The sequence below is a fragment of the Zingiber officinale genome, chromosome 8A (genome assembly GCF_018446385.1).
Source record: "Zingiber officinale cultivar Zhangliang chromosome 8A, Zo_v1.1, whole genome shotgun sequence".
In the NCBI taxonomy this organism is placed as follows: domain Eukaryota; kingdom Viridiplantae; phylum Streptophyta; class Magnoliopsida; order Zingiberales; family Zingiberaceae; genus Zingiber; species Zingiber officinale.
Window position 1 is genome coordinate 71346476 of NC_056000.1, and position 26615 is coordinate 71373090.

General features: G+C 36.2%; 3 protein-coding genes across 5 annotated transcripts; all 3 read left to right on the forward strand.

The window, feature by feature from the left end:
• The first annotated feature begins 783 nt into the window (after positions 1–783).
• On the forward strand, positions 784–8313 carry LOC122009481. 2 transcript variants are annotated; one of them, XM_042565663.1, is made up of 11 exons: positions 784–1469; positions 2097–2354; positions 2519–2761; positions 2882–3031; positions 3171–4585; positions 4673–4746; positions 4868–4949; positions 5024–5149; positions 5274–5380; positions 7321–7481; positions 7933–8313. In XM_042565663.1, the coding sequence occupies exons 1-11, from the start codon at positions 1029–1031 to the stop codon at positions 8167–8169; spliced, it is 3294 nt and encodes a 1097-aa protein (XP_042421597.1). In that variant the 5' UTR covers positions 784–1028; the 3' UTR covers positions 8170–8313. The 2 variants fall into 2 exon arrangements, with proteins under 2 accessions (XP_042421597.1, XP_042421598.1); XM_042565664.1 differs by having other exon boundaries at positions 4871–4949.
• Positions 8314–8718: 405 nt separating this feature from the next.
• LOC122010953 lies at positions 8719–9214 on the forward strand. The gene is made up of 2 exons (XM_042567413.1): positions 8719–8761; positions 8892–9214. The coding sequence occupies exons 1-2, from the start codon at positions 8719–8721 to the stop codon at positions 9212–9214; spliced, it is 366 nt and encodes a 121-aa protein (XP_042423347.1).
• Positions 9215–12132: 2918 nt separating this feature from the next.
• Positions 12133–21737, forward strand: LOC122009482 (ubiquitin carboxyl-terminal hydrolase 26-like). 2 transcript variants are annotated; one of them, XM_042565666.1, is made up of 15 exons: positions 12133–12599; positions 13835–14149; positions 14226–14822; positions 15149–15404; positions 15533–16215; positions 16589–16697; positions 17371–17552; positions 18579–18863; positions 18941–19148; positions 19345–19416; positions 19985–20215; positions 20458–20721; positions 20896–21037; positions 21114–21319; positions 21395–21737. In XM_042565666.1, exons 2-14 carry the CDS (start codon positions 13968–13970, stop codon positions 21215–21217), a joined length of 3315 nt encoding a protein of 1104 aa, XP_042421600.1. In that variant the 5' UTR covers positions 12133–12599; positions 13835–13967; the 3' UTR covers positions 21218–21319; positions 21395–21737. The 2 variants fall into 2 exon arrangements, with proteins under 2 accessions (XP_042421600.1, XP_042421599.1); XM_042565665.1 differs by having other exon boundaries at positions 21114–21315.
• The last annotated feature ends 4878 nt before the right edge of the window (positions 21738–26615 follow it).

Sequence of the window (26615 nt, forward strand, 5' to 3'; positions counted from 1 at the left end):
TCCATCACCATCGTATCAATTATGTATTTAGTGCGTTATTTATATAACAATACCACTCATTATGAGATTTTTTTTTATCATTATTTAATCTTAGGGGTGTTGAGAAAAAAACAAAGATATATTATATGAATTATTTTGGAAGTGAAGGGAGGATGATATTGAATTTTCAATTAGGCACAATTTTTACTTGTTTCAAGTTATAGATTATTATTTTTATAATTCAAATATCCAGATTTAGTTTGCAATTTATGCACATAGATTGCATTAGAAATATGACATATTTGTTTGAAGCTATGAGGTGTTTTGCATAGGTATTTACACGTCCAACATGGGTGATGAAAATTTGTCATTTTTTTCTCAAACATTCTTTTGGAAGAGAGATTGATATAAGTATAGTTCTAACGGTTTCAATTAAGTGCTGTTTATCCTAAATTAGGAATGACATTTTCATATCTAGAGTGGGCGAAGGAAGTTGTTAGCCATATAAATATTAATTAAAATATTCCTAAAATAATAATTTAATGTCTTAATTAAGTTATTATATCGATTTAATTTATTTGGTAGGAGTGCATTAGAGCATGAAAGTTAAATAAAATTTAACGTTAGAAAGATATTAAATTAGATAATTACTTTGTGCATTAGTCTTTTAAATTATATATATATATATATATATAAAAATTGGATTATATCCTTCTTTTTTCCATAAAAAAAATATTTAAAGAAATTATTTTATCGAGTTAATTTCCAATGGTTATTATTCATCGCTTCTTACGGTTGCTCGATCGGGTAAGCAAACGCGGATTTCGTGACAAGAACCGCGTTTCCTTACTGGAAACGGAAATGCTCCTCCCTGTCTGGACATGGCGGTTCCTCGTCCTCCGCTTCCAGTTCTCCTCCCCGATTTCACTCCTAAAAGCCCTAATTCCGTTGATTGAAACTTCAATTCCCTTCCTCCTCTTCGAGCTCTCGCTAATGGAAGCGCTCCGAGAACCCTAATCGCGCGACGCCCCTCTCTCGGTCGGCCGGGTATGGCGATCGTCACGGGCGATCGCTACCTCGAGCAACTGCTGCGGTTCGTGGAGCGCAACGCCGATACGCTCCTCGAGGGATCGCTCACCCTCAAGCTGAACCCCGTGGGGCTCCGCTACGTCCACTCGCGGCTGGAGGCGCTGCGGGAGCTCGAGGGCCTCCTCGCCGGCGCGCCTGTCGACTACCTACGCGCCTACGTTTCTGATCTCGGCGATCACAGGGCGCTCGAGCAGCTGCGGCGGATCCTCGCGCTGCTCACCTCGCTCAAGGTGGTGTCCGTGCTTCCGCCGCCCGCCAGGGACCCGACGACCATCTCTCTACTACCGTTCGGGAGGCTGAAGGACCTCGAGCTCCGGGGATGCGACCTCTCCACTTCTTCCGTCAGGGGCCTGCTCGAGCTACGCCACACGCTCGAGAAGCTCATTTGCTACAATTCCACTGTAAGATTCTTTCTTACTGCCCTTCGTTTACAATTCAGATCCAGAAATGCTGCGTGAATGTTTTGAACTCCGTGTTTGTCGAATAACATGTGTGGCTACTTACCATGCTTGCGTATTTCGTTTGAGTGCTCTTGATTAACTTTGTTGTTGCTTAACTTTGCCTCCTGAATTTTGTTAAATTTGTCCCTATCCATTTTAGGTTCCATACTTGGTGCCTTTTGCTTTTTTATCTTCCACCACATTGCTCTAATGTAGGTTTAATTAAAGAGAGGAATATTAGCAGATTATGTGCATATTTATCACAAGGATACTTGACCAACTTTATGTATTTCTTCTTAGAGATGAAATTTTTTTGGTTCTCAATGCTTTTGAGATTTCATTTTTTTTGGCATTAAACTTTCTTGTTCTATGCATTTTTTTTTGGCTTAAAAGTTCTCCATGAGCCTGCCGATCTTACAAAAAAAAGGAAAAGAAGAAATGAAATTCATAATTTGCAACTTGAAATGCAATCTCTTACTATCATCTTTCGTATATTCATATAAATTTTATGCCAGAATCAAGGCATTTGATGATCTTGATAATTCTCGAGTGTGCTTATTTTTCACATTCTCTGTTGGTGAAATTTAGGAATGTCTCAGACATGTGTTTGCAAGTAGAATTGTGGACATAAAAGAATCACCAACCTGGAAAAGACTGAAGTTTGTATCATGTGCTTGTAATCAACTAGTCGTTATGGATGAATCCTTGCAACTATTACCCTCTGTTGAGACTTTGGATCTGAGTCGGAACAGATTTGCCAAAATTGACAACCTGCAAAAGATTATAAAGCTGAGGTATCTCGATCTCGGGTTCAATCATCTGCGATCAGTGGCTCGGTTGAGTGAGGTATGGTTGGTTCTTATGAGCTTACTACCAATATAACACTGCTTTGCAGTTTTTGTCACTTCGTTGCTGTTTAGAAATTTTGCTACTTGAGTTTAAATGACATTTATGAAAACGAGCACATGCAAGATGTGGAAATGATATTATTTTGCTCTCGCATTCTCCAGGTTTCTTCTAAAATAGTTAAGCTTGTTCTACGATATAATGCCTTAACTTCAGTTCATGGGATCGGCAATCTCAAGTCACTTGAAGAGCTTGATCTCTCCTACAATATTATTTCTAGTTTCACAACACTTGAGACCCTTGGCAGCCTTCTATCCCTGCATAATTTATGGCTGGAAGGAAATCCAATATGTTGCTCTCGGTGGTTCAGAGCACATGTTTTCAGTTTCTTCTCTAATCCAGAAAGAGTAAGCTATGGCCTTTTCCTTTACGCTTCATTCTTGTATTTCTGAATATTTGATTTTGTTGACCTTTTCTACATCTCTTAACAAATCATTGGCTATATTCTTATCATGTGTCTGCTTTAGTTAGACCTAGATGGAAAACGTATTAGCACAAGGGAGTATTGGGAAAGACATGTTATATTTGCCAACAACCAAAAGAAACCTGCTGGATGTGGATTTTATTTTCCTGCAAAAAGCACTGTTGAAGACGAGAGTATCATGGCTATTAGGAAGGTACAAAAGGAGAACTAATAACCTAATATATCTTATAAGCTGTCATATTACCTATTTACTTTTGAAATCAAGAGTTTCTGTACATTTGCTAGGAATTCATGATTCTATATAATTTGAGACTAGCATATTTTCTTTGCAGAAAAAGTATTTTCGTCTAGCTAGTATTGAGGATGAGAAAGAGAGGAGATTAGTTAGCTCTGATCAAGAATCTGTATCCTGTGATAGTGAAAGTTTGAGAAAAGATGAGATCATTTCTGACAGTGTCTCAAGAATAGATGAGTTAATGAATGTAGCAAAATACATGAAGAATGAACAATCTCCCATTTGGTTGCGAGAATTTAAAAAGTACTTGGATCAGACAACTGATAAGTTAGCATATAAAAACCACTCGATGGAATTTGGTTTGGCTTATCCTATGATAAGACAAGAACAAGGTCATAAGCAATTTGGAAGTAGCTCAAGCTCGAAATACATTATAGAGATTGCAGAAACTCTAGAAGGAGAAACAAGTCGAAGAATCTTGGATTTTAATATGGCAGTTAAGGATAGTGATATTGGTAATTATTCCAGTAAGGAGATAATGCAGCTTGAGACTTCCAAGAATGATAGCAATATCTCGTTGAGTGGAAGAAATTCAGGATTTAACTCTGAGCAAGGCAAATCAAACTTCTATTCTGTAGAACCAATAGATGTTTCTCATTTAAAAGTAAAGCTTCACTCTGGTGACTGCGATTCAGCAGATAAAGGTTATGAATCTGAAACTGCACCGTTGACAGCCATTGAAAAGATTATTGGATCACACCCATCCTCTCAGCACCCTAACTCACCTCCACATTATAGAGAGGATATCCTCCATCACAGATTTGGCCTCAAGGAAGAATTTTTGCAACACTCAGATGATGCAACTTCTGTGGAGACATCAGATACTGATACCAGTAGCAGTGGTGGTGTTTCACACAATCTAAGCTCCTCCAGTTTGGATAGCTTACTGAGCCAAGCACTTTTGAAGCAAACATCAAGCAACAACTCATTAACATCACTGGACATCCAATGTCTTGCTGGTGGAAGACATTTCAGAGCATCAATGAGAGGAAATTGTGTGGAAGTAAACCAAGAAGACGACGATTATCCATCTTATGCACATGGTATCTCCAGTAATGGTGAGGACAGTTTCAATCACATTGCCAATCATGCAGTTGATGGATCTGAGAAACAGAAAGGCAAGTCAAAGCTTAAGAGAAGACTTATTTCACTTTCTGGAAATCTTAATACAGAGCCAATTCTTGATAAACCAAATGGCAATGGTGTTAGTCAAATGTATTTGAGGGATGCACATGGTGAAAGGAACATGACATGTAGGGACTCTGGCAATCATGTAAATCTTAATCATAGTACTGATACTGGTGTCAGAGCTCTTAATCCTGCAGAAAATGAGAATCTGAAGGATTTTTTGCATCTGAAGATAGTGGACTTCAGCACTTCTGAAACTGAAACAATTGAGGATATAGTTTGTTGTGATTGTATATTTCAGCTTGGGATGGTCGTCGAAGAGCGGTAAGGCTTATGACACCAATTTTGTGTCTTATTAAAGAATCATGTTCTTTTGGGGATACTTGTAAATTGTTTCTGCACTTTCTGTAGTGAAGTTGCTATTTTGCGGACTTGTGAGAGAAAGATATATGTCATCTTTATTGACACAACACCTAATGACCAAGGTTTGAGTCTTTTGTAAATTGAATCATTTATTCTTGTATGAATTTTTTGCTGCATAAAATGTTTCTCTTGTTTATTATTTTCTATACAATTTCAAGGAATAACTTTGTAATTCCTCTTTAGAAGTTATTACCAAAGTTGTGGGATGCCATAAACTGGAAGATATGAGAGAGATTTTGGTTGGACTTGGACTACAAGCACTAAGGTTTCAGATAATTTTTATTTGTGGGTTTCTTTTATAACACTCCAGCATTAAATTGTCATATTATTGTTCTTTAGGATATATTTGGAGGGGAAGATATCATACCTATTCTTGACAAGGAGTTCTATAAAACTGGAGAATCTACTATCCCTGTTACAAATATCTGAATCTGCTGCATCATATAGTATATGGTCTCTGAAGAGGTAAGCTTCCAATTATAGTCATGATGGTGTTAACCATGATGCTCATGCAAACTTGATGTGCTTCCAGTTGTAGTGGTTATTTTCTCTTCCTCTAATCTCCTTCTTTGAAAAATTTAAATGGCAGTTGGGAGAATGTCCAGGTAAAAATGCTTGAGAAATATGTATGTGGAATTCCAAAGTTGGGATTGTTCCTATATTCCATGCTTCTGTTTTGGAATGACAACTCTGGAGGTATGCTTCTTTGAAGTTATTAGATCGACCTTTTATCTGTGTCTACTCATGTTGTGCCTACTGGGAGAAAGGGGGCTCAAATAGAGGGAAGAGAGGAGGGAAGTAATTTCTCTTGTCTACTTGAATGGCAGAACAAAAACAAAGGAAAAGAAAGGAGCAATTTGGAGCTTTTCCTCCTACTTTTAGTTCCTTCCAAAAGTTGGTGAGAGGGGAGGAAAAGAGGAAAAAGTGTTGGAAAGGTCATTACAAAAACTGGATAGGAAATCAAACTAGACAAGTTCCGGGTAACTGGTTAGTGGTCAAACTGGTGGGTCGATTGGTTGAACTATATGTTGACATGGGCATTGACCTTGCCAAGTTCACTGGTTGACATGACCAACAATATGTTCAATTGGATGACTAACAAAAATAAAAAATTAATAAGTTATGCATTGCTTTTGATAAGACAAATAAATTGGACGAATGCCAAATACCAAAATAAATTTCTAGAATCCCTTACAATTACTATTCTGAAAATTGAATACTATCGGATTTCTATAATTTCTAAAGTTGGTTTAGTTGAAGCTTCCCTCCAGATAGTTAAATTCCTGCTTATACAGATAGACATGAATTGAACTATTGAAAGGGAGAGGTTTTATGTGATGTATTATTTTCTTTCTTTTTTTTGGTGATCTCATTCTATTCAAAGATTGTTCCATTGTGCTGTTAAGTATTAACTACTAATGTTTTACTTTACTTTTGTTGTAAAGAACTAATAACAATGGATACCTGTTTCCTGACACTGTAATTCACAGGGAGATCGTATTAAGTCAAGCCCACTAGGTTTAAAAACTATCAAACATGCTATAATATTCCATTAGAAATCTGCTGCTTCTAGTTGTGATTCTCTTTTTAATTTCTAATGATAACAAACCTGAAGAAGCTTACAAGGCCCTAGTACTGATTCAGGTGCCTAATTTGTGAGTAGGTAGTTCCAGCTGATACTGCATGAGGGATTAATTTAAATGCAAACATGTTATAGCATCACAGTAGAAATTTATTGCTTTATTTGTGATTGTCTCATTCTAATGTCTAAAAGATAACAAAGGTACAAAACAATTGCAAATCTTGAACTTTATCACTGAGCGGTCATTCAGGGGCCTTAGTTTGTGATCCAGTCTGTTTCCCTCTCGATGATGAAGCTTATCCCTCATTGTCTCACTGGCCGACCTTGTGATGAACCTGTTTAGTTCTTTTGTTGTTTTGTTTAATTAGTCTTCACATCACTAGTGAGTCGATTATGTTTTGGTTTGTAGACGGACAACAATGCAGATTGCAGATAAAGCCTTAGCTTTCAATTTTCTAAACAAAGCATGCTGTTTCAATGTAGACTACAGCATTGAGTTGATAACTCCAGGAATGCCCATGTGTTCTAGCTCATTTTAAATTACATGTACATCAGCAAGCTCTCTAAAGACACTTTGCATGGGCAGAGGAATTGGTTGCAGCACCTTTTGTTTAGGATTTCCTTTGTACGCCAAAGTGGGTTTATCGAGTTGCTTTAGGTATATATTCTAGTTCTGCTGCATCCATTCTATTTGAATTTGGGATGTGTTTGAAATGGAAATCCTTTTGGTTTGGTCTTGAAACAATCTTCACCGAGTGACATGTTCAAGACATGGCAAAACAGTGTGTGCTTGCACAAAATTCCATTCAAAACCAGGCAGATTGGCAGGTTAGCCCAGGACTAGTGCTTCATCATATTCAAGACTTTAAGACGATGTATATGCTTGGTTGAACCAATTCTTGTGTTGAATTTTTATCTTTGGTTGAATTTTAAGATTATTGGAGTCCTTTTCATATTACTCTTGCTGCTATTTCATTTAATGGCTGTTATTTTTAATGACCTTCTGGGATGTGTTGAGGAGTTGGGCTCTCAGTTTATTTGGCCAAATGCACAGGTGAATCATGGGTGGCAAGATCAATTATGGTTGTTGAAGAGTATATGCTTGTATGCATTGAGAATTTTCCGCAGTTTGGAACTTTCGTTGCTGATTCTGGAACAAGCTCTCCATATTATTCTCTGCATTCTGGCTGCACAATTCGGGATATACTTGAAATGGTAAAAGTTGATTATGTTTATTATCAAGTTACATATTTTTTTCCCTCCCAACTTATAGTTCTTTTTATCACGCTGGTATTTGAGACCTTTTTCATGTTAAATGTTGTAAATGAGTTATCGATAAGCCTAAGTAAATGTATATGCATCTACTCATGTTTTCACTTTTCAATTATCCATGATATTCTTCTCAAACTTAAATATCTATTCCTTGATAGCATATTGCAACCCGTTTTCTATCATACATGCAATGTGCCTGGTCGTGACATATGCAGACGACAGAAAGCATTTTAATGGAATGTTATGGGTAGTAATTAGATTGTGACTATATTTCTTAGTCATAACTCTAATGTCTACAAGGCCGACCGATATCCATTAAAAGAGCAGTGTTTAACATGCATTCATCCGTCTGTTACTGGCATATGATGTCTTCCGTCCGTGTATACCTCCTCAGGTCATTGAGCTCTCTCCCGTTCGATGTGTGACCTTAACATTTGCCGATGTCTTGCCTGCTACTAACTTCTTTTCCAACAAGATCAAGAAAGAGAGGCAGCTAGCTGAAACCCCAAATCTCCACACATGGAAGTTGAAGTGGTACAGCGACGACGCTCTCTTAAAATTCGTCGCTCTCGTGAAGGCAATTTATTTAGGATTAAAATCTTCTCCTCTTCCTGTGAAGTGTATATCTTGAAGTGTTCCTATCAATCTGCACCTACACGGATCCATTTCATTCATTCTTTTGTTTAGTATCGATGTGCAGGTATTTATACACTCGTTTCATGTCTTTAGTCACCATTAATTCTTCGATTCTCGTAGGCTCGAGATCCTTCTTCTATTCTATAGAGTAGTAACTTATATTCAATTTTGTGTGTGTGTGTTTTTTTTTTTTTTGTAACTAGGAAATTTTTTGGTGTGAATATTTCAGTCCGTCGGTGTTCTTGCTGTGCAATAAATATTGCTTTTTTCCCAGGGCTGTCATTCATGGCGCTTCATGTGTGAAGCAACCCTCAAGGGAAATTCGCGTCAGTCAATTTTATCCGATAGGAAATGTTTTATTTGTGTGATTAATTAGGCTGTTTAAATTAAAGAACTTTTTGGCTCCCTCTTCGACATTTACACGCGTCCTCAATCCACGGCGACGCGAAGCATGAGGCGAGCGAGCGAGCGAGCGATAGCCTTCCAGAGGCGGCGGCCATAACATAAACAATTGACTTGGATTCTAAAGAAAACGATAAAGACGATGACATTGCAATTCGTCGAATCCATAGCACCGCCAATGGCAGGTCGGTCGATCTCAAGAGCGATGGGAGCTCAATCTCTTTTCAGGTTTTACTTTTTGGGGAAAAATGAACTACGTTATTTAAAAAAAAAAATTATGACCTTTCCGATCAAGTTTGCGCTGTTCTGTTCGAGTTCAGCAGGAGCGCGCACGGCAGCTCTTCCGGTGCAATCCGTCCGGGCGCTGCGTCGGTGCTTCCGGACGAGGTGGTCGAGCTGAAGTCAGCGTGGCGACGGCGGTCCTGGAGGAGGACGCAGCAGCGCACGGCCACGGCGATAGCTACTGGACCCCTGACCCGGACACCGGCGTCTTCGGCCCCGAGGACGACCGTCACGGTCAAAGAAGAAGTGGAAACGCTCGCGGCGGCGGCTCGTCGGTGCCGGAGGAGAACGCTTGGATCCGACATCTCGAGGTGGAGGATGCCGAAAAGCTTGATCCAGCGGCCGCCATGGACTAGATTTGATGCTATAAATAGTAAGAAGTTAGACATTGGAGAATAATAATCCATGTGATGATGACGGCGACGACGTCTTCCACATCTTTTGGAAGTTTTAATTTGGTTGATGTTCGTTCATGGAACAGTTGCAAGAGTCAAGTTAGTTTGAGTTAAGTCCTAAGTAGTGGAGAAAGAAGAGAGGAAAATTGAGATACGATAACAAAGAGAACGATGAAAAGGAGAGAAAGTGATACGAATTTGAGATGTGATAAAGGAAAGAACAATGCGAAAGGAATACCAAGAGAAAGGAAAGGAAGAGCTAAAGGCGTAAGGATGAAAATGTGATAATAAAAAGAATGATGAAAAAAGAATATGGATAAAGGGAATGATGAGAAAAGGGAGATGAATTGGGAGAGAAGAAGAATATAAAGAAATTATAGAGATGCCAATGGGAAGAGAAAAGAAATGATAAAAAAAAAAAAAGATACAAAGGAGTTTTTATTATAATCATAAATTTGTTACACAATTTTAGAAAATTTAAAAACTTTCTTTAACAAAAAAATGACTGCTATTTTAAAGCACAAAATTTAGATTTTATTTTATAATCTCATTAATATATGATCATTTTAGACTCCATCCCTATTATATTATTATTTGAAAAATGATATGTGGAAAGAATTTTAAGGGAATATTCAAAATAGACATATAAATGATGAGACCCATGAGAAGTGAAATGGTGGATCATGAATTTATATATCTATTTTTAATATTTTATTGAGATTTTTTCTTTGTACACATCATTGTTTTTATTATTTATATTTAAATAAATTTTATTTTATTTTATTTTATTATTAATATTTTTTTTATAAACAAATCTTTGTCCGTATAATCTTGTATTTCAGAATTTCATATTTATCATAAATTTCTATTTCAAATAAGAGCTATGATATTCATCTAGAAAATTCTTAAGGATAGACACATAAATAATGAGACCCACAAAATATTTTTTGTGGGTCTCATCATTTATGTGTCTATCCTTAAGAATTTTCTAGATGAATTTTCTAGTAAATATCATTTCTCTTCAAATAAATAAAAATTAAAAATAACAATTTTTTTTTTCAAATAGTGTATAGCACTATTTTCTCCTTGGAAAAGCTAGAAGAGTAAAAGTTTAAATTTATTAACTTGACAAAACACTCCCTTCATTTAAGTATAATTATCAAAAGTGGAAAAAAACAGAGTATAATGGTCTTTTGGAATCAGAAGCTTTCCTTTCTTTTTTTTTTTTATTTTTTTTATTTTTTTATTTTGAAATAAATAAAATTTTCAATTTGCTCCAAATTGTATCTTCTTTTTCTAAAACTTCCTAAGACACTATTTGATAATTATCCCTCGTTTAGATTTTTTTTATTGTTTGACTCATAAACTATAAACACCGGCAATAGCAATCATGCGTGTGTAATTTAATACATAAAAATATTTAAATTTTATAAAATAAATATTTTCTATAAATAATTAAATAATATTATTCAATGATAATATAATTTATTTTTGATAATAATAAATACTACATTTAATATTAGTTAAAAGACCATACTTCAGACTCAGTAAGACTTTTTTTTATAAAAAATTAATTTAATATCATATTTGATTTTAGTAAAAAGACAATAAAAAAAATAAGAAAAATATATTTTTTAACATATAGAAGTTTCTTCACTCATTTTATGTTAATCTTAATATGTAAGATTAAAGAAAATAAAAAGATTACTAATAATTTTTTTAATAATACGTCGTAGTTAAATTTTGAACTCTAAATTCCTAATTAATAAATTTTAAATTTTTTTGGGACATTAACTTAATTTAATTTTAGATTTTCTTAATAAAATAGTAAAATAAAATGATAAGATAATAAGATTATTAGAAATAATAAAAACGAAAAGATGTCTTTAATTATCTAAAATATTAGGTATAAAAGGATATTTTAAATATTAAATTACGAATAAATATTATTTTAATATTTTTTTAGTAAAGGAGTGTTTTTATGATATATGAATAATTAAGGGTGTTCTTAAAATTAATAGCCTTATTTATTATGACTTGATGGCTAGCGAAATTTGAAAACTTTTCGAGGTGAAATGAAAGTTTAACGTCTCAACTAAGTAGGGCGGTAAGTAAGTCGAGTCGAGTCGAATTTTAGAGTGTTTAAGCTTATTTGATAAGATAACTAAGTTGAGCCGACTCACTAAGCTTTTAAAATGAGTGTTCAAGCTTAACTTGGTTTATTTTTTATGAACTTGAGCTTGTTTGAACCTTAGCTTGAGCTTGGTTCATTTAGTGTTATCAAACTCTTAATTTAAATTTGGCTTAAGCTTGGTTCGAGATTGGCTCGTTTAGATATTATCAAGCTCTCAATTCAAGGTTATTTGATTGTTTGAAACTTTTAGTTGTTTGATTGATTATTAAGAATAATAATTTAAATTTATTTTATTTTATTATTTATTTAGCATATTGAAAAACATTGTATTAATGAATATGGTTGTTGTTCATGAACATAATGTTAACGTGTTCAAACTTGTTTGTTTCAATTAACGAATTGTTCAAGCTTATTTATTTAATTAATCTTATGTATATTGAATAAACATACACAAGCTCTTACAAACTTGAACACTAAGGGGGCGTTTGGTACGCGCATTTTCCATTTTCATTTTCTGGAAAACGCGCGTTTTCTGGAAAATGGTGTTTGGTTTGCGTTTTCCGCGCGCGTTTTCTAAAAATTTGGCTATCGTTTTCTAGAAAAACAGAGAATGACAAAAAGTCGTTTTCTGTTTTCTAGAAAACGCGCGTTTTCCAGAAAATGAAAATGAAAACGGTGCAAACCAAACGCACCCTAAATTTTTTCCATTTTCACTATTTGCTTCACGTAACTTTCTTTATACGAAAACAAGCCCTTGAGTTCAGTTTACTTGGAGAGAAGGATCAAGGAAGTGCGAGGGTTTGCATCCACCGGCGTCTGCAGCCGTCTGGCCCGTCTCCGACTCTCCCAGCGTCGCCCTTTTCCCTGATCTCTACCTCTCGACGCTGCGGTGGAAGAGTCTCCATTTCCTTCGCGTCCCTCGATCGCCGGCGTGAGATTCCCTGCTGGAGCCCTCTCTTTCCTTCCTCTCTCTCTCGCGTGCACCACAATAGTCTGCGTTCAGCCTCGCCGCGTTGCCTTTCCTCCCCGGCGAATACAGCCGCGAGGAGATCTGTAATCGCTGGCCGCCTCCTCTTTCGGACACCGCACCATCGGCGCGCCGAAAAGGCTTGCAGCGATCGACTTCTTCTTTTCTCATTCTTCGCGGTAGATCGGCTGCCCAAGCCATCGTTGTCTTGGTCGAGCGGCACTGGTGCTGTGGTCCTTAGTCGTGTAAGAACCTTTTTCCTTTACATTTCATGGGTATCTCGCAGCTTACTTCGATTGCGCATTGACCATACACTTCCTAGTCCTTCTTGGTTGTATATCGCGCAGCGGGTTGTACTAATTGGAGGCGGTGTTGTATAGGTGGAGTGGTTAAGAGCCTCGTTTGCGTTTTTTTTAATCTAAAGTTGTTAAATGATTGAGTGAAGATGATGTTGGATTTGATGTTAATGTTGTATTTGATTTATGTCGTAGTATTTGATTAGAATACAATTCATTTTGAATTATATAATATAGATTTCAGATTTTATCAAATTTTAGGCAGTTCTCTTCCCATGTTGTTCTCAGTTATGGCATTATAAATCCATTTTTTATCATTGGGGTTGGAAATTTAGTTGAGTGTTGCTGACCTAATTTTATAACAGGGAGTTTCAAATTGATAGATGTTGTGATTGGTGGAATTTATGTTTGAGACCAGAGTTTAGAGTTTGGTTATTTGCAGGTTCCTTTGCTTTTCCAATTTATTTTCTTTCGAGTCCTAGTTTTATTAATCTTGAAGTCAAAGATGCATTTTCTATTTCTATATTTATGATGTTTCCTCATTTGTAACAGGGATATATAAGATTAAAATATGATATAATTAGTGGGATTCATACTTGAAGCGAGCATATGTAATAGTTGATTTGATTCTTTTATGAGAATGCTTATGTGTTTTCTTTTTATTGTGGAAATGATGAATTGCAAACTGTAGTTTTTCATATGTTTCGTTGACAATACCATAATTGACTTGTTAAGGTAAATTTTACTTTGTAGATCTTGTGTAACTTGTGTGAGGTTGAGTTCCATATTGAAATTGTATATTTACTTTGGTGTTCGACAGCATGTGGGTATGGTGGCTGAATTAAAGGGTTTAATTGTTATAGTTTTAAAGAATGAACAATCATGGTTGAGTTGTTTTAATGTGTAGATAAGTTATTTAGCAACTAGCACTAGTACACCAACTCAGATATTGATATATTCCATGTGTGCATTGTATGATTGCCATTTTTTTCTATGCATACATGCCATTCAATTTTTTTCATTACGTATGCGTTCTATTATTCTTAACATTGACTGTGTACGCCCCTATATACCACATATGTGCTATGTAGTTGATTGAGCACATACCACCTACATTGGCATTTTGAAGCCTTGATTTTTTTATTGTTATTTTTCAAACTAAATTTTCTCATAATATTTTACAGCATTCTTACTTCTCAAGGCGTTCATGAAAGAGCAGTTATTGACATGACATCTGATCAATAAATCTGTGTTTTTGGGTGACAAGTGGAGAATGCTCATGTGAATTTATGTAGTTGAAGTGAACTTTGTAGCACAATGGGTGGACCAAATTCTTGCAATGATACTGAGAGGAAAATAATTGATGACAGTAGTGACCCATCCTCTCAATTCAGTTGTCAAACTGAAATTTTCAGTACAGCAAGTAGACCAGACACTCGCCACAAAAATAAGAGGAAGAAAAATGAAGACAGCAGTTACTCAGCCACTGAGACACTCAGGTTGTTTTTCTTCTTCCTCTGGATATTTAGTGAGAACTTTTCCCATTTCCCTGTTTGTAATTTTCATTGTTCTCAGGAAAATACACTTAACTGGTGAGATTACAAGAGATGATATAATACAGCTTTATTCCATTACAAAACCTATTTGTCAAGGTTGTCGTGGAAATTCTAAAGAGTCCCCTAATTGCTTTTGCGGGCTGATTCCACCATCTAATGGCACAAAAAAGACTGGATTGTGGCAGAGGATGTCTGAAATAATTAGTTCTCTTGGTCCAGATCCTTGCAAGGATCTTCGTGACTCAACAGATACTCCAGCTGGTCTTACTAATTTGGGTGCCACCTGCTACGCGAACAGCATACTTCAGTGCCTTTATATGAACACATCATTTCGTTCTTGCATATTCTCTATTGAACCTGATTTTTTTAAGCAACATCCTGTCTTGGATCAGCTTGGAAGGTTGTTTGTACAGTTACACTCCAGCAAAATGTCATTTATTGACTCAGCACCGTTTATTAAGACATTGGAGCTGGACGATGGTGTTCAACAGGATAGCCATGAATTTCTTACCTTATTTCTATCTTTATTGGAAAGATATTTAAGTCATTCAAAGGTTGCAAATGCTAGAACTGCCGTGCAGGATTTATTTCGTGGGAGTGTTTCACATGTAACACGGTAAGAGATTCTGTCCTTACTTTTAAGTTTTGAAGTTCCGATTTTTCCTTCTTGTTGGGCATCTTGTTTGATGATCAGTTGTCTCACATACTCATTGTGTTTGAGTATATGATATATACCTGTAACATCTTCCCCATTTTTCATCTTTTTTATCCTCAGGCTTTTTAGTCCAACCTTTTTTTTTTTGCTTTTATATATAAAAGATGATTGTTAGACATTGTTCTTCCTAGTCAAATGTCCACTAGACACTTCCATGCCATGAGACAGGAACTGCTAATTTTGACTAGTTTGGTTGTTACATTGTTATAAATATATTCTCTTTCAAGGTGCTCAATGTGTGGAAAAGACTCTCAAGCATCTTCAAAGGTGGAGGATTTTTATGAGCTTGAGTTGAATATCAAAGGTCTGAGCAATCTAGATGAAAGTTTGGATGACTATCTAAGCTTAGAAGTATTAGATGGGGAAAATCAATATTTCTGCTGTTCATGTAGCAAGAGAGTTGATGCTACACGGTGCATAAAACTTTGTTCACTTCCTCAGGTTCTTAATTTCCAGTTAAAGCGTTATGTTTTTCTCCCCAAGGTAATCCTACTAAATGACAATTTATCTTCCTGTTTCTGTTTTTTTTCCTCTTACTTCTGCAAGTTGATAATTCACTTCAATATATGGAATGTTTCCTAATTTATTGTTCTTCACTGGTTCTTGTGCAGACGACTACCAAGAAAAAGATAACTTCAGCTTTTGGTTTTACGAGATGGTTGGACATGGGGAAAAGGTTATCAAATCCTCCACAGTCAGGCTTGATTTATGAGTTGTCAGCAATTCTGATTCACAAGGGTTCTGCTGCTAATAGTGGACATTATGTGGCCCATATTAAGGATGAAAACAGTGGACAATGGTGGGAATTCGACGATGAGCATGTGTCCAATTTGGGCCATCACCCTTTTGGAGAAACCTCAAAGGCAAATGTTAAATCTCACTTGAAGAATCAATTGGTTAATTCTACACCTGCTTCCTGTGCCACCTCAGGCTTCAATGCCCCTATGCAAGAAGAAGTCTTTTCATCCTCCGATGCATACATGTTAATGTATAATCTTAGAACTGATAAGGAGAATAAAGATGATTTGAGAAAAATAGTTATGGGAGATCATGACTCAAAAAGCAGTTATCTTCCTTCTCACCTTGATGAAGAGATGGGAACTTTAAATACTTCTTATGAAAAATCTTGTGCTGAATATCTGAAGAGAAAAGAAACTGAGCAGTCTCGTATAACTGAACGGAGACAAGAAGTGAAGTTGGTTCTTTCAAAAGCTCCTGTTGACCCTGGTGGCGCTTCATATTTTTGGATCTCTATGGAGTGGCTTCGTCAGTGGACTGATACTATCATTCCTCCGTAAGTTGCAAATTTCTTTATTGTTTGTACTTGACATAGTTGACAACATTGCTATAAGGTTCTAGAGTTTTTTCATAAGCAATTTATTCTCTGTCATTGCAGCACTTTCCGATGTCTTTCGTGTGAATTCTAAGTTTGGTTAAAATGACATGTGGTCTTACTCCTTTAAGGCTTTTTACGCTTTTATAGAACTGCCGTTTTCAAAAGGAAAAACAAATTTGAATTGCTTATGGCCTTTTGAAGGACTGCAATTCTTCCATCTTAACTACTGATAAGGCATCTTTACTCCAAATTTTACATTTCTTTTGATATCTAGCCCAACCTTCACAGTTTCTGGTGTTGCTGTCAAATCATTATCTGCTGTTCCTTGCAGTTGCATTGACAACAGCCCAATTCAGTGTGCACATGGTAAAGTTCCTATATCAAAAGTAACCTCCATGAAGCGGTTGTCAGATGCAGCTTGGCAGATGCTGTTGTCTAAAGTAAGCTGATGCTTCTTTTGTATTTACTTCTTTTCTGTTCACCTCTCATCTTAATAGCTTTCGTCGATGATGTGCATTTCATGTGTAAACTTCTGTGACTAACCCTTTCTTCATTTTAATTAACAATTTTGATTTATTCTCAATAGGTTTGCTGTTACTGCAGTCAGATATCTTTTATTGATGTACTGAGATCCAATTTCAAAGAATCTGTGTCAGTTCTATATTCTGTTTGTATATTTGCTATGCTGAGAAGTTACAAGATGATTGAACTGCTCTCTAGCTATTTATGTTGTGCTTTTTTCTTGAACCTATACCTTTCCTTGACGTGTTCAATAATATTTGGATATCAAATAGAAATACTGTTGGCCGAGTTTATTTCTATTTCGAAGAAGCTTTTGCTGAAGTTTCTATTATGCATTTCAGAACTTTGTTGATGTTATTTTACTTGTTCTAGTATTACTCCTTGTTGTTTTACAACTGATTTTGTGCATTAATAACATATTGGTTGAAGAATAAAATGCAATTGGTAGGTGATCTATTCATGCCACTCAGTTATGTCTTTATCAACTGTTTAAATCACTGACACTTCCTTTGTGTTTTTTGAGTGGTATTGTACATTACAACTTTTTGCATTTTCCTGTTGGTTGCTCTCATCATTTCTACTTAACAACAGTACGGAGGGGGGCCTACTTTGAGCAATGATGATATTTGCATTGATTGCCTTAGAGATGAGGCAAAAACTGCAGTCTGTGCAGATGATTACCGTGATAAGAAGGCTTCCTTAAGGCAACTTGCTGAAGCTGCCCTTGCTGGAAAGTATCTGGATGGTCGTTTGTATTTTGTATCTAGGCCATGGTAAGATGATTGTGCGTTTTCATGTAATCACTTTTTTTGTCCCTTCTTGTTTTTTGCCATTCTCTATAGTAGGACTTCAATATTGGATAACTCATGGGATCTTCTTTATTTGGGTATATATCTTGGACTTGAGGGAGCACGAAGCAGGATCAGTTGTATGGTTCTGATTTATGAAAAATTCTATGAAAGCTTGAGGATTTATTTATGTTTTTGTGTCTGATTGATTTATCAATCATTGCTTCCCTCTCGTGTCACTCATGCTATAATCCTTGTGCTTTGTGATGATTAGTGTTATTGTACCTTGAGATGAAAATTTGTGTTGGCTCTAAGCAAAATAAATAACTCCCTCCAGTTCAGCTTTGCAGTGATCTCAGATGCTAAATTTAGGTCCATGTAAAAGCAGACACATGTTGGGAACACCAAAGCTAGCCTTTCACTGTTCATGCTCACGACCTATACAAGTGGAGCATGGATGCATAGTAGCTCATCTGATTCCTTAATCATTTGTCTAGATTTAGTTTTGGTTTTAAACTTTTTGTCCTTTGAGGCTCAGTCGAGATTGTGTAAGAAGAAAACCATGTTTTCTGTTTTTTATTTCCCAATTATTTTTATTATTTTCTTCTTATTTTCAGAAAGGTTGGCGATGAGTATATATATATATATATATTTCTTTTCAACTTTTATTTCCTAGAAAACAGTAAAAGTGGAAAATTTTCTAAAAACAAACACCCCCCATTTCCTGCATTGAAGGATCTTCGTGTACTGCCTTTGTGTTGTATTTTTTTTGTGTTCTTTGTATACATATATTGTTTTTTCTCTTCACACGATGCATTTGTTGGCTAAGGTACAGTAGACAATGCACTTCAGATTGCTATATTGATTCTTCAATATTGTCTACTCTACTTTGGCTAATTATTTAGGATGTCAACTAATAATATGTACACCATCTCCATCCTTCTAAATCAAGTTAAACAGGGTCTCTTCTCTTGAAAATACACTATCGTAACAAATTCTATGTTTTTAAAGGTTGCTACAGTGGTTGCGTAGGAAAAATGTTGATTTTCCTTCTGACACTGATGCTGGACCAACTGCTTCTCTTCGATGTTCCCATGGAAACCTTCTCCCAGAACAAGCTCCTGCAGCAAAGCGTGTGCTGGTTCCTGAGAGGCTCTGGCTATTTTTCCTTGAATTTTCTGCTTCGTCCAAATCTGATGGTTCATTAGGTTTTTCAACATTCTCTTCTGAATCTGAACCATGCGAAACTTGTAGCAAGGAATTAAAGAATGTTGCATGCTTGGAGGATGATCTTAGGTAACTCAATGCTTTGTTTTACTTTATCTCATTGAAGTTGAAGTTGTTTATAGTTGACAGTTCATTGCATGTTGCAGAGCATCCAAGCTTAAGCAACGTCAAAATCATGAAAAATTAATTATGGGCAAAGGTTTTCCACTTTTTCCTGGTCTAAAGTATTACTTGGTCCCCTCATCATGGCTCGCAGAATGGAAGGCTTATCTGATAGCAACTGGGAAGAACATTTCTTCATGTGAAAAACCTGAGAATTTGGAAATGATAATTGATTCACTTATATGTCAGAAGGTAATCATTTAGATTATGTGACCTCATACTTTATAACTTGTATCCTTGCCTTCTAAAATTGGTGTTTCTTAACACCTACATTCACAAGATCTGTTTTCACTGTATGCTAAAATATATGCTTCCTTTAAAATCTGTGTTGCTAATTAATAGTTGCCACGTATGTTTACTTTCTTGAACTAACATCTACTTCTTTCAGCATTCACATTTACTGGAAAGGCCTCTTGAACTAGTTTACAAACGCGGTGTCATCTCTCAGAAAGTATCTACTGTAAGTATACTCATGTCTTCTGCCTCTTCTGTTATAACTTTTATTACTAAAGCATATAAGCCTAACTGAAAATCCTCTATGAACTAGTTTTATGTTTATGTTTGAGAGAGCAAGTATACTATTAAAATTTCCATCTATTATTATTTTGGGTGGCTAAGTTCTCTTATTACTGCTATTATTATTTTTTATGCCTTTATAATTTTGCTGCAATAAGTTAGCTAACATTTACAAGGAATGACTCAAGATAGCCTAACGTTTACAAGGAATAACAATAGATAGCTTAAGGCACTCGAGGAATGACTCTATCTATATTCAACAAGATATCCATATCCTGATCATTTGCTTCATGATTGTCATCTTACCAACTTGCTTCATGTTTCTACTCATATGGTACCTCACAGGAGCCCTCAAGAATCATATGAGAGCAATACAGCGGCCAAATCATACCATTCTGTAATTTTTTTAAAAGAAAAATGTAAAAGAAAAAAAAAATCCATATTCAACTTACCATGTCAGATACACACCCTACAGTGTAACTTCTATTCTTATACATCATTGTTCCTTCCAGACAAAAGGGTTGGTACTCATTCCAGAGACTGATTGGTCGCTGTTTTGTGAAGAATGGAATGTTCCAGAAGACAAAGGCATATCTGCTGAAATTGTAGTTGCCAGCAGTCTCAGTAAGTTGGATGGATCTTGTGAAAACATTCCTATTTTTGTGGAGGGTACAGATGAACACATGAATGAAGCAAATGACGGCACAGATGTTGGAAAATTGCTTATTAGAACTTATCCACAGGTAAATGAACAAAGAATCAGTTGAACATCGGCCTTTGGGCTTTGTTCTAGATTTTTCTGCGAGCTTTTTATTTTTGTTCCCTGTACTCTCCATTGAAATGAGACTCGTTTGACACTTATGTTCTCCCACATCTCTTATCCTGTCACCCATTCATTCTGGATCCCCACAATTGTTATATTTCCAATAAATACTTCATCCCAATTTTTCATTTTTGTTTGTTAAAGTGTATAACTATAATGCAGACATGCGAAGTTTGTATTGGAGAAAGAGAAAGCAGTGAATTAATGCACAAGCTTTGTTATTCTGATGAGGTTATTTGTGTGCATCTTGTCCGTGGTAAGGAACCTCCAAAATACCTCATAGAAGCTTCAACATCTGTTTCTGAGCCAGACCGGCGTGCTTCCAAGCGCTCCAGAAGAACGTCTTCTGGCAATTCAGTCAATTTAAGAGTTTCTGGTTCCACCTCCATCTACCAGTTGAAAATGATGATTTGGGAAGCCTTTGGGGTATGCATTTCCACTTTTGTAAAACTCCATCAACTGGATATTTTTAATACTTCATCACTGATATTTAAAAGGTCTCCCATTCCATTTGGCTGCCAATGTGTTAATTCAGGTCATACTTGGAACTTGCTATACTGCCATTCAAGTTTTAATAACACTGATGCCATTTAAAATTAGGTTGTTAAGGAGAATCAAAAGCTTCACAAAGGTTCAACCGAGATAGATGATGAATCAGCTACCTTAAGTGACAAGAGCATTTTTCCAGGTGATGTTCTATGGGTCACCGATTCAGAGATTTATGCAAATCGGGATATTGCTGGTATAAGCTACCCCATTCAATTTACTCTTATTGGAGATCAAAGTTCCATATTGGTTAGACCTTTATTATTTTGCAGATGAACTTTCAGAACATAAAATTGAACCCGGACAATCTGAGCAAGGCTTCCGTGGGACACTTTTGACGTCGGATGTCTCAGTTCTCAATTTTCAGGAAATTTGACAGTTCTTTTTCTTAATCCAAATCCATTGTAACTTCATGACTTAATGAGGCGGCTAGGGAAACCAAGCCTGTCAGGACATCCTGGATGAGATGTAAAGGTAGGTAGGTGTGTGTAAACTGGTTATCTTGGCCTTCGATGCATTTACCGAGTAACTCATTGGGGTTGTATCCTTACAGTCGCGATTAGATTGGTCGTGGACAGCCTTTTGGCACCAGTGCTTGAAGCATGCTTGGTGGAGCTGCACGGTCAATGCTATGAATTTGAAACTATGTTCCTACATTATTAAACAATGTCTTCACGTAATATAGTTTCATGGAGAAGGAATGCTAGAGCTGCGACATCTGTTACCAATATAGTTATTTGTGTATCTTGTTGTATGTCTACCTGAGCTTATCGAGCATTTGTCAATCGCCTTCGTCAACATATTACACTATGATGAAACGATTCAAAATCCCATATACTGACTTGAGCAGATTATACAAGAAGCAATGCAACTGATTGACATGGTTGTTAGAACTAGTTGTGATTTTATTGAAATAGATAAGGGTAACAAAATTATTAATCATTAAAATAGTGCCTTATCTCTTTACAATAGCTACAATTTATATTTGTTACATTATATTATTCACTACCTATGCATATGAGATATTTATAAACCAGAATTGTTATAATGTTATAGCAATTAGTTCAGTGCAGCTATAACATGTCCACGAGGGAGATCATGTTCAATTCAAAGTCGAAACTGATTATTATGTTACAGTACTTGTGAGTAATAATTGTTATAATATGTATATGCATGAGATCTTATTTAATTCAAATCAATATTAGTCAACATCATGTTATAACAGTGTTGTAATTATGATTCATAATTAATATAATACATATAGATGAGTTTTTATTAAGTCAATATTGATCAATAACATATTATAATAAATTATTACACTCGTACATGCGCATGTATCGGTCAATATTACAGTTCGTGATTATGATTAGGATAATAAATTAGTTGAGGATGCTCAAATTTGTTCATTAAGATAATTGAGTTAAATTTTTAAAATTATTATTCAAATTTGATTTGGTTTATTTTATGACCTTGAGTTTGTTTGAACCTTGGCTTAAGTTTGATTCGTTTAAATGTTATCAAACTCACAATTTAAGTTGGCTTAACTGGTTTCAATTTGGTTAGGTTATATGTTATCGACCTCTCAATTTAAGCTTATTTGATTGTTTAAAATTTTTAGTTGCTTAATTGGCTATCGAGCTTAAAAACTCAAATTTATTTATTTATTATTTATTTAGTATATTGATAAAAGTTTTATTCTGGGGGCAATGCACCCCCACTCAGGGTTCGGAGCGAAGGCCTAAAAAAAATTTTGGCGCAACCTTATAGTTTTGATTGTGTTTCTTTTGTTTTCACATCAACTTAGTTTTATTTATTGTTTGGTTATTTGTAAACACAATTCGTTCTATCATCATGAGTGGTCGCACAAATGATTTTCTTCAATCGATTAGTGTCCATTTGGATGGAAAAAATTATTCGTATTCGGAATATGTTATAAAAAACTTCTTGCGGGGAAAATCTATGTGGGGATATGTTTCAAGTGTGTGAGTTTAACCTACGAACATCAATGCTGATGATTATACAAAGTCGTTAAATGTTTGGGAGACCGATAATGCGAAGATTATTACGTGAATCAATAATTCTGTTTCACACTCCATTGGTGCTCAGTTGGCCAAGTACGAGACAACCAAAGAGGTTTGAGATCATTTGACAAGATTATACATGCAGTCTAACTTTACCAAACAATATTAATTGGAAGCGGATATCCGAGTACTTTAGCGGAAGATATGAGCATCGAAGCTTTTTATTCTGTCATGTCAGAACTATGAGATCAGTTAGCACTCACGGAATCCTCAGAATTGCGAGCATTTCCAGCTTATATCACTCGTAGAGAAGAACAACGTCTGGTCTAATTCTTGATAGTTCTCGTGATGACTTTGAAGGATTGCGTGGAACAAAGTTTACATTATAGTCCTCTCTCTTCCATTGATTCAGTAGTACATGAATTGCTAGATGAGGAGATTCATCTTAAGTTTCAAGTTGATAAGATGATTATTGCACCATCTACGCTATTTGTTTTTGAAGCACCACAACGGTCTATGCCTCATAATCAAAGTAGGTCAACTTCGAAGGTTTTTAGTGATGAGTGTGCTTATTACAAAGAAAAAAGGACATTGAAAGTTTCAATGTCCATTATTATAAAACAAAGGTAAACTACCACAGCAGCAAAAATGGCCATCACAACAACCATATCAACAACAACGATCTCAACAGTCATCATTGTTATATCAGAATGCTTCATGGAAATCTTGTAATTAACCACAACAGTTACCAAATAAATTATCTCAGTCTAACAATGCAGTGGCTGCCCCCTCTTTAGATCTGCATATGCTTGAGCAGTTTCAACAATTCCTTGCTTTACAACTCTCTGCCATGTCTGTTTCTTCTCATATAGGTTTGTTATCCTCTTGTACATCAGGTATATCTTTCAATTTATGGATCTTAGATTTTGTCATCTTTTATTTCTTTATCTTCTAATTCGTCTTTATCAATTATTACGACTGATGATACTCCGATGCCATTATTAGGTGTTGGTTATGTTGTTACAATTTGTTTGTCTCTTCCTGATCTTTATTATATTCCTAGTTTTACACTTAATCTTGTTTCTATTAGTCAATAGGACTGTAAATGAACCAAGCATTCGTGAACAAACTTGGTGTTCGGCTTGGTAAGAGCTTGTTTATGTTCGTTTAATATACATTAGATTAATTAAACAAACAAGCTTGAACGACACGTTAAGCTAAACAAATAAGCTTGAACACATATGTGTTTAGCTCGTTAACGTTCGTGAACAATGTTTATGAACCATATTTATTAATAAAACTTTTTTTAATATGCTAAATAAATAATAAAAAATAAAATAAATAAATAAATCTAAATTATCAATCTTAATAACCAATCAAACAATTAAAAGTTTCAAACAATCAAACATGATTGAATTGAGAGCTTGATAACATCTAAACGAACTAAGCTCAAGTCAAGCTTGAATTGAGAGTTTGATAATATCTAAACGAGCCAAGCTCAAGCCAAGCTTCAAACAAGCTCAAGCTCATAAAAAATAAACTAAGTCAAGCTTGAACACTCATTTCAAAAACTTGGTTCATTTTAAGCTCGGCTCGGCTCAGTTATCTTATCTTATTCAATCTCTTTTTCTTCGTCCAATTGTTATATGCAAGACCCGTGATCTCAAAAGGTGATTGGGATAGGTCGTAGGTAAGGGGGATTCTATATCTTGGATAAGCTTCAAATACCATATGTTGCAACGTCTAGTGTCGATTTGCCATCTTTTCGATTAAGTCATTCTTCTTCTGATTTTTTATTTATGATATACTTATCTAGGTCATGTTTTAGTGTCTCATTTCTAATTTTTTATCTTCGGTTAGAGTATTCAGAACTTTCAAAAGTCATGATATTTTATATTGTAGTGGTTGTAAACTGACAAAACTTTCTATGTTATGTTTCAATAAAAGTTTATTTTTTTCTCCTAATCCTTTTGATCTTGTTCATTCTGATACATAGGGGTCTTATCCTTTATTTTTGATGAAAAGGTAAATATATATCATCAAAATGCACAAACATACAAAAGGGTCATAGAGCCTTTTGTGTCATGTCTGACGAACTGTCAGATCTGGAAGAGGAATCATGATCGTGTACATGTACTCACTCGTGTACCAACTCTCGCATTGTCTACTGCGCATGCTCACTGCATGCTCAACCAGCATCACCCCTAATCTGTATCCATGCTACTCATGTGTCATGCTTCTGATCTGTGTCTATACTCATCATATCTCACCCTCGTTGTCCATACTCTATCATGTGTCCTCCGTAGATGGATGCACCACCTCCACATCTCAGTTGTCTTGTGTCTAGGAGCCATCAGTAGCTCCAAGTGATCTCTATTAATCTCTCCTAGCCCATGGTCCTCGGGTCGCCACTACCACCTCTAAGCCACATAGAGTCACTTTAAGCAAATGACCAGCTATCAATGGATTTGATGTGCCTTTACCGTGAGCTATTTACTACATGCTAGGTAGGCCTTTATGGTGGCCTACACTCTCATGGGATTTTGGCAAAGCTCGGGTCGTAGACGGATTTGATGTTGTCCTTACCGTGAGTTATTTACTGCAGACTAGATAGACCTTTATGGCGGACCTATTCACCTTCTTGCGCTTTTTGACAAAGCCCTAACCATAAATAGATTTGACATGTCTTTATTGCTAACCGTTTGTTGCGGACTAGATAGATCTTTCTAAGGTGGATCTATGCATCTATACACCACTTATCCCCTACATGCTCTCCCACAAACAGTCCTCATGCTCTACAACATGACTCCACCCACTATGGTCTCTCCTCTCATACAACACCCTCATCCCTTAAGGTAACCCACATGCAGTCCTCATGCTCTACTGCATGACTCCATCTGCTGTGGTCTCACCTCGCTACTCTCCTCATCTCCCACTCAGATTGTGGCACCATCTATAAACTCCATCCATGGCATCTATGCACTCCTGTAAGTGTCCGGCATCCTGCTCCAATAGCCACCAGCATATCCCCCCAGCCAACTACTCGGGGGTGTCTCTGTGTTCAAGTCATTGGTCGGTGGGTATATCTGAAAGGAGGTATCTACCGTCATAGTGATGTTGTGGAGTGTCGATGCCCCATGGTCCTCTATGTGTAGTCTCAACCGCTACTAGCTCCTGATCAGGTACTCAACCAAGGAGAGATTTTCGCTTGATAGAATGTCAGCTAGAGTAGCGCCCCAGTTCTATATCTAGAATAGGGTAACATGTGTGCCCGACAGACCTCAGTGACTAGTGCCAAATCGACCAAGGTGGCCTAAAGAGTGGAGACCTCTCCTCAAGACTCTAATGTAGATGCAGCATGAGACTAACTACTCCTTGATGGGTCTGTCGGTATCCTATCTACATGTGTAGTGACTATGTACTCACAATGCATGCCCTCACCAAGTGTTCTAAAGAGCTACACTCAAACGGTACCAAAATGCATGCTCTCTCTATGCTAATCTACATGTATGCTATAATGTATGCCCCCAAATGGGGTCAATCGATACATGTAGGTATGATCAATGATGCCCAAGTACCTGATTCGCTAGTACCCTAAGCGTCCTGAATACATGTATCTGTGTCTTCCTGATGACCAGCTCCCCATCAAATCTCCTTCCCTCAAACATGTTGTGATTCCGTGCCATCCAGATGTGATGTACCATTGCTAATATGGCAAGGTGGCGAGCCCAGCCAATTTGGAAGTCCCCTGGT

Coding starts and splice junctions, on each gene's coding strand:
- LOC122009482 (XM_042565666.1), top strand. CDS start 13,968: ATGGGTGGACCAAATTCTTGCAATGATACTGAGAGGAAAATAATTGAT. Junction 14,823..15,148: donor AGTGTTTCACATGTAACACG/GTAAGAGATTCT, acceptor TTCTCTTTCAAG/GTGCTCAATGTGTGGAAAAG. Junction 16,216..16,588: donor ACTGATACTATCATTCCTCC/GTAAGTTGCAAA, acceptor TGTTCCTTGCAG/TTGCATTGACAACAGCCCAA.
- LOC122010953 (XM_042567413.1), top strand. CDS start 8,719: ATGACATTGCAATTCGTCGAATCCATAGCACCGCCAATGGCAG. Junction 8,762..8,891: donor CATAGCACCGCCAATGGCAG/GTCGGTCGATCT, acceptor GTTCTGTTCGAG/TTCAGCAGGAGCGCGCACGG.
- LOC122009481 (XM_042565663.1), top strand. CDS start 1,029: ATGGCGATCGTCACGGGCGATCGCTACCTCGAGCAACTGCTGCGGTTC. Junction 4,747..4,867: donor CACAACACCTAATGACCAAG/GTTTGAGTCTTT, acceptor ATTCCTCTTTAG/AAGTTATTACCAAAGTTGTG. Junction 7,482..7,932: donor TTCGGGATATACTTGAAATG/GTAAAAGTTGAT, acceptor ATACCTCCTCAG/GTCATTGAGCTCTCTCCCGT.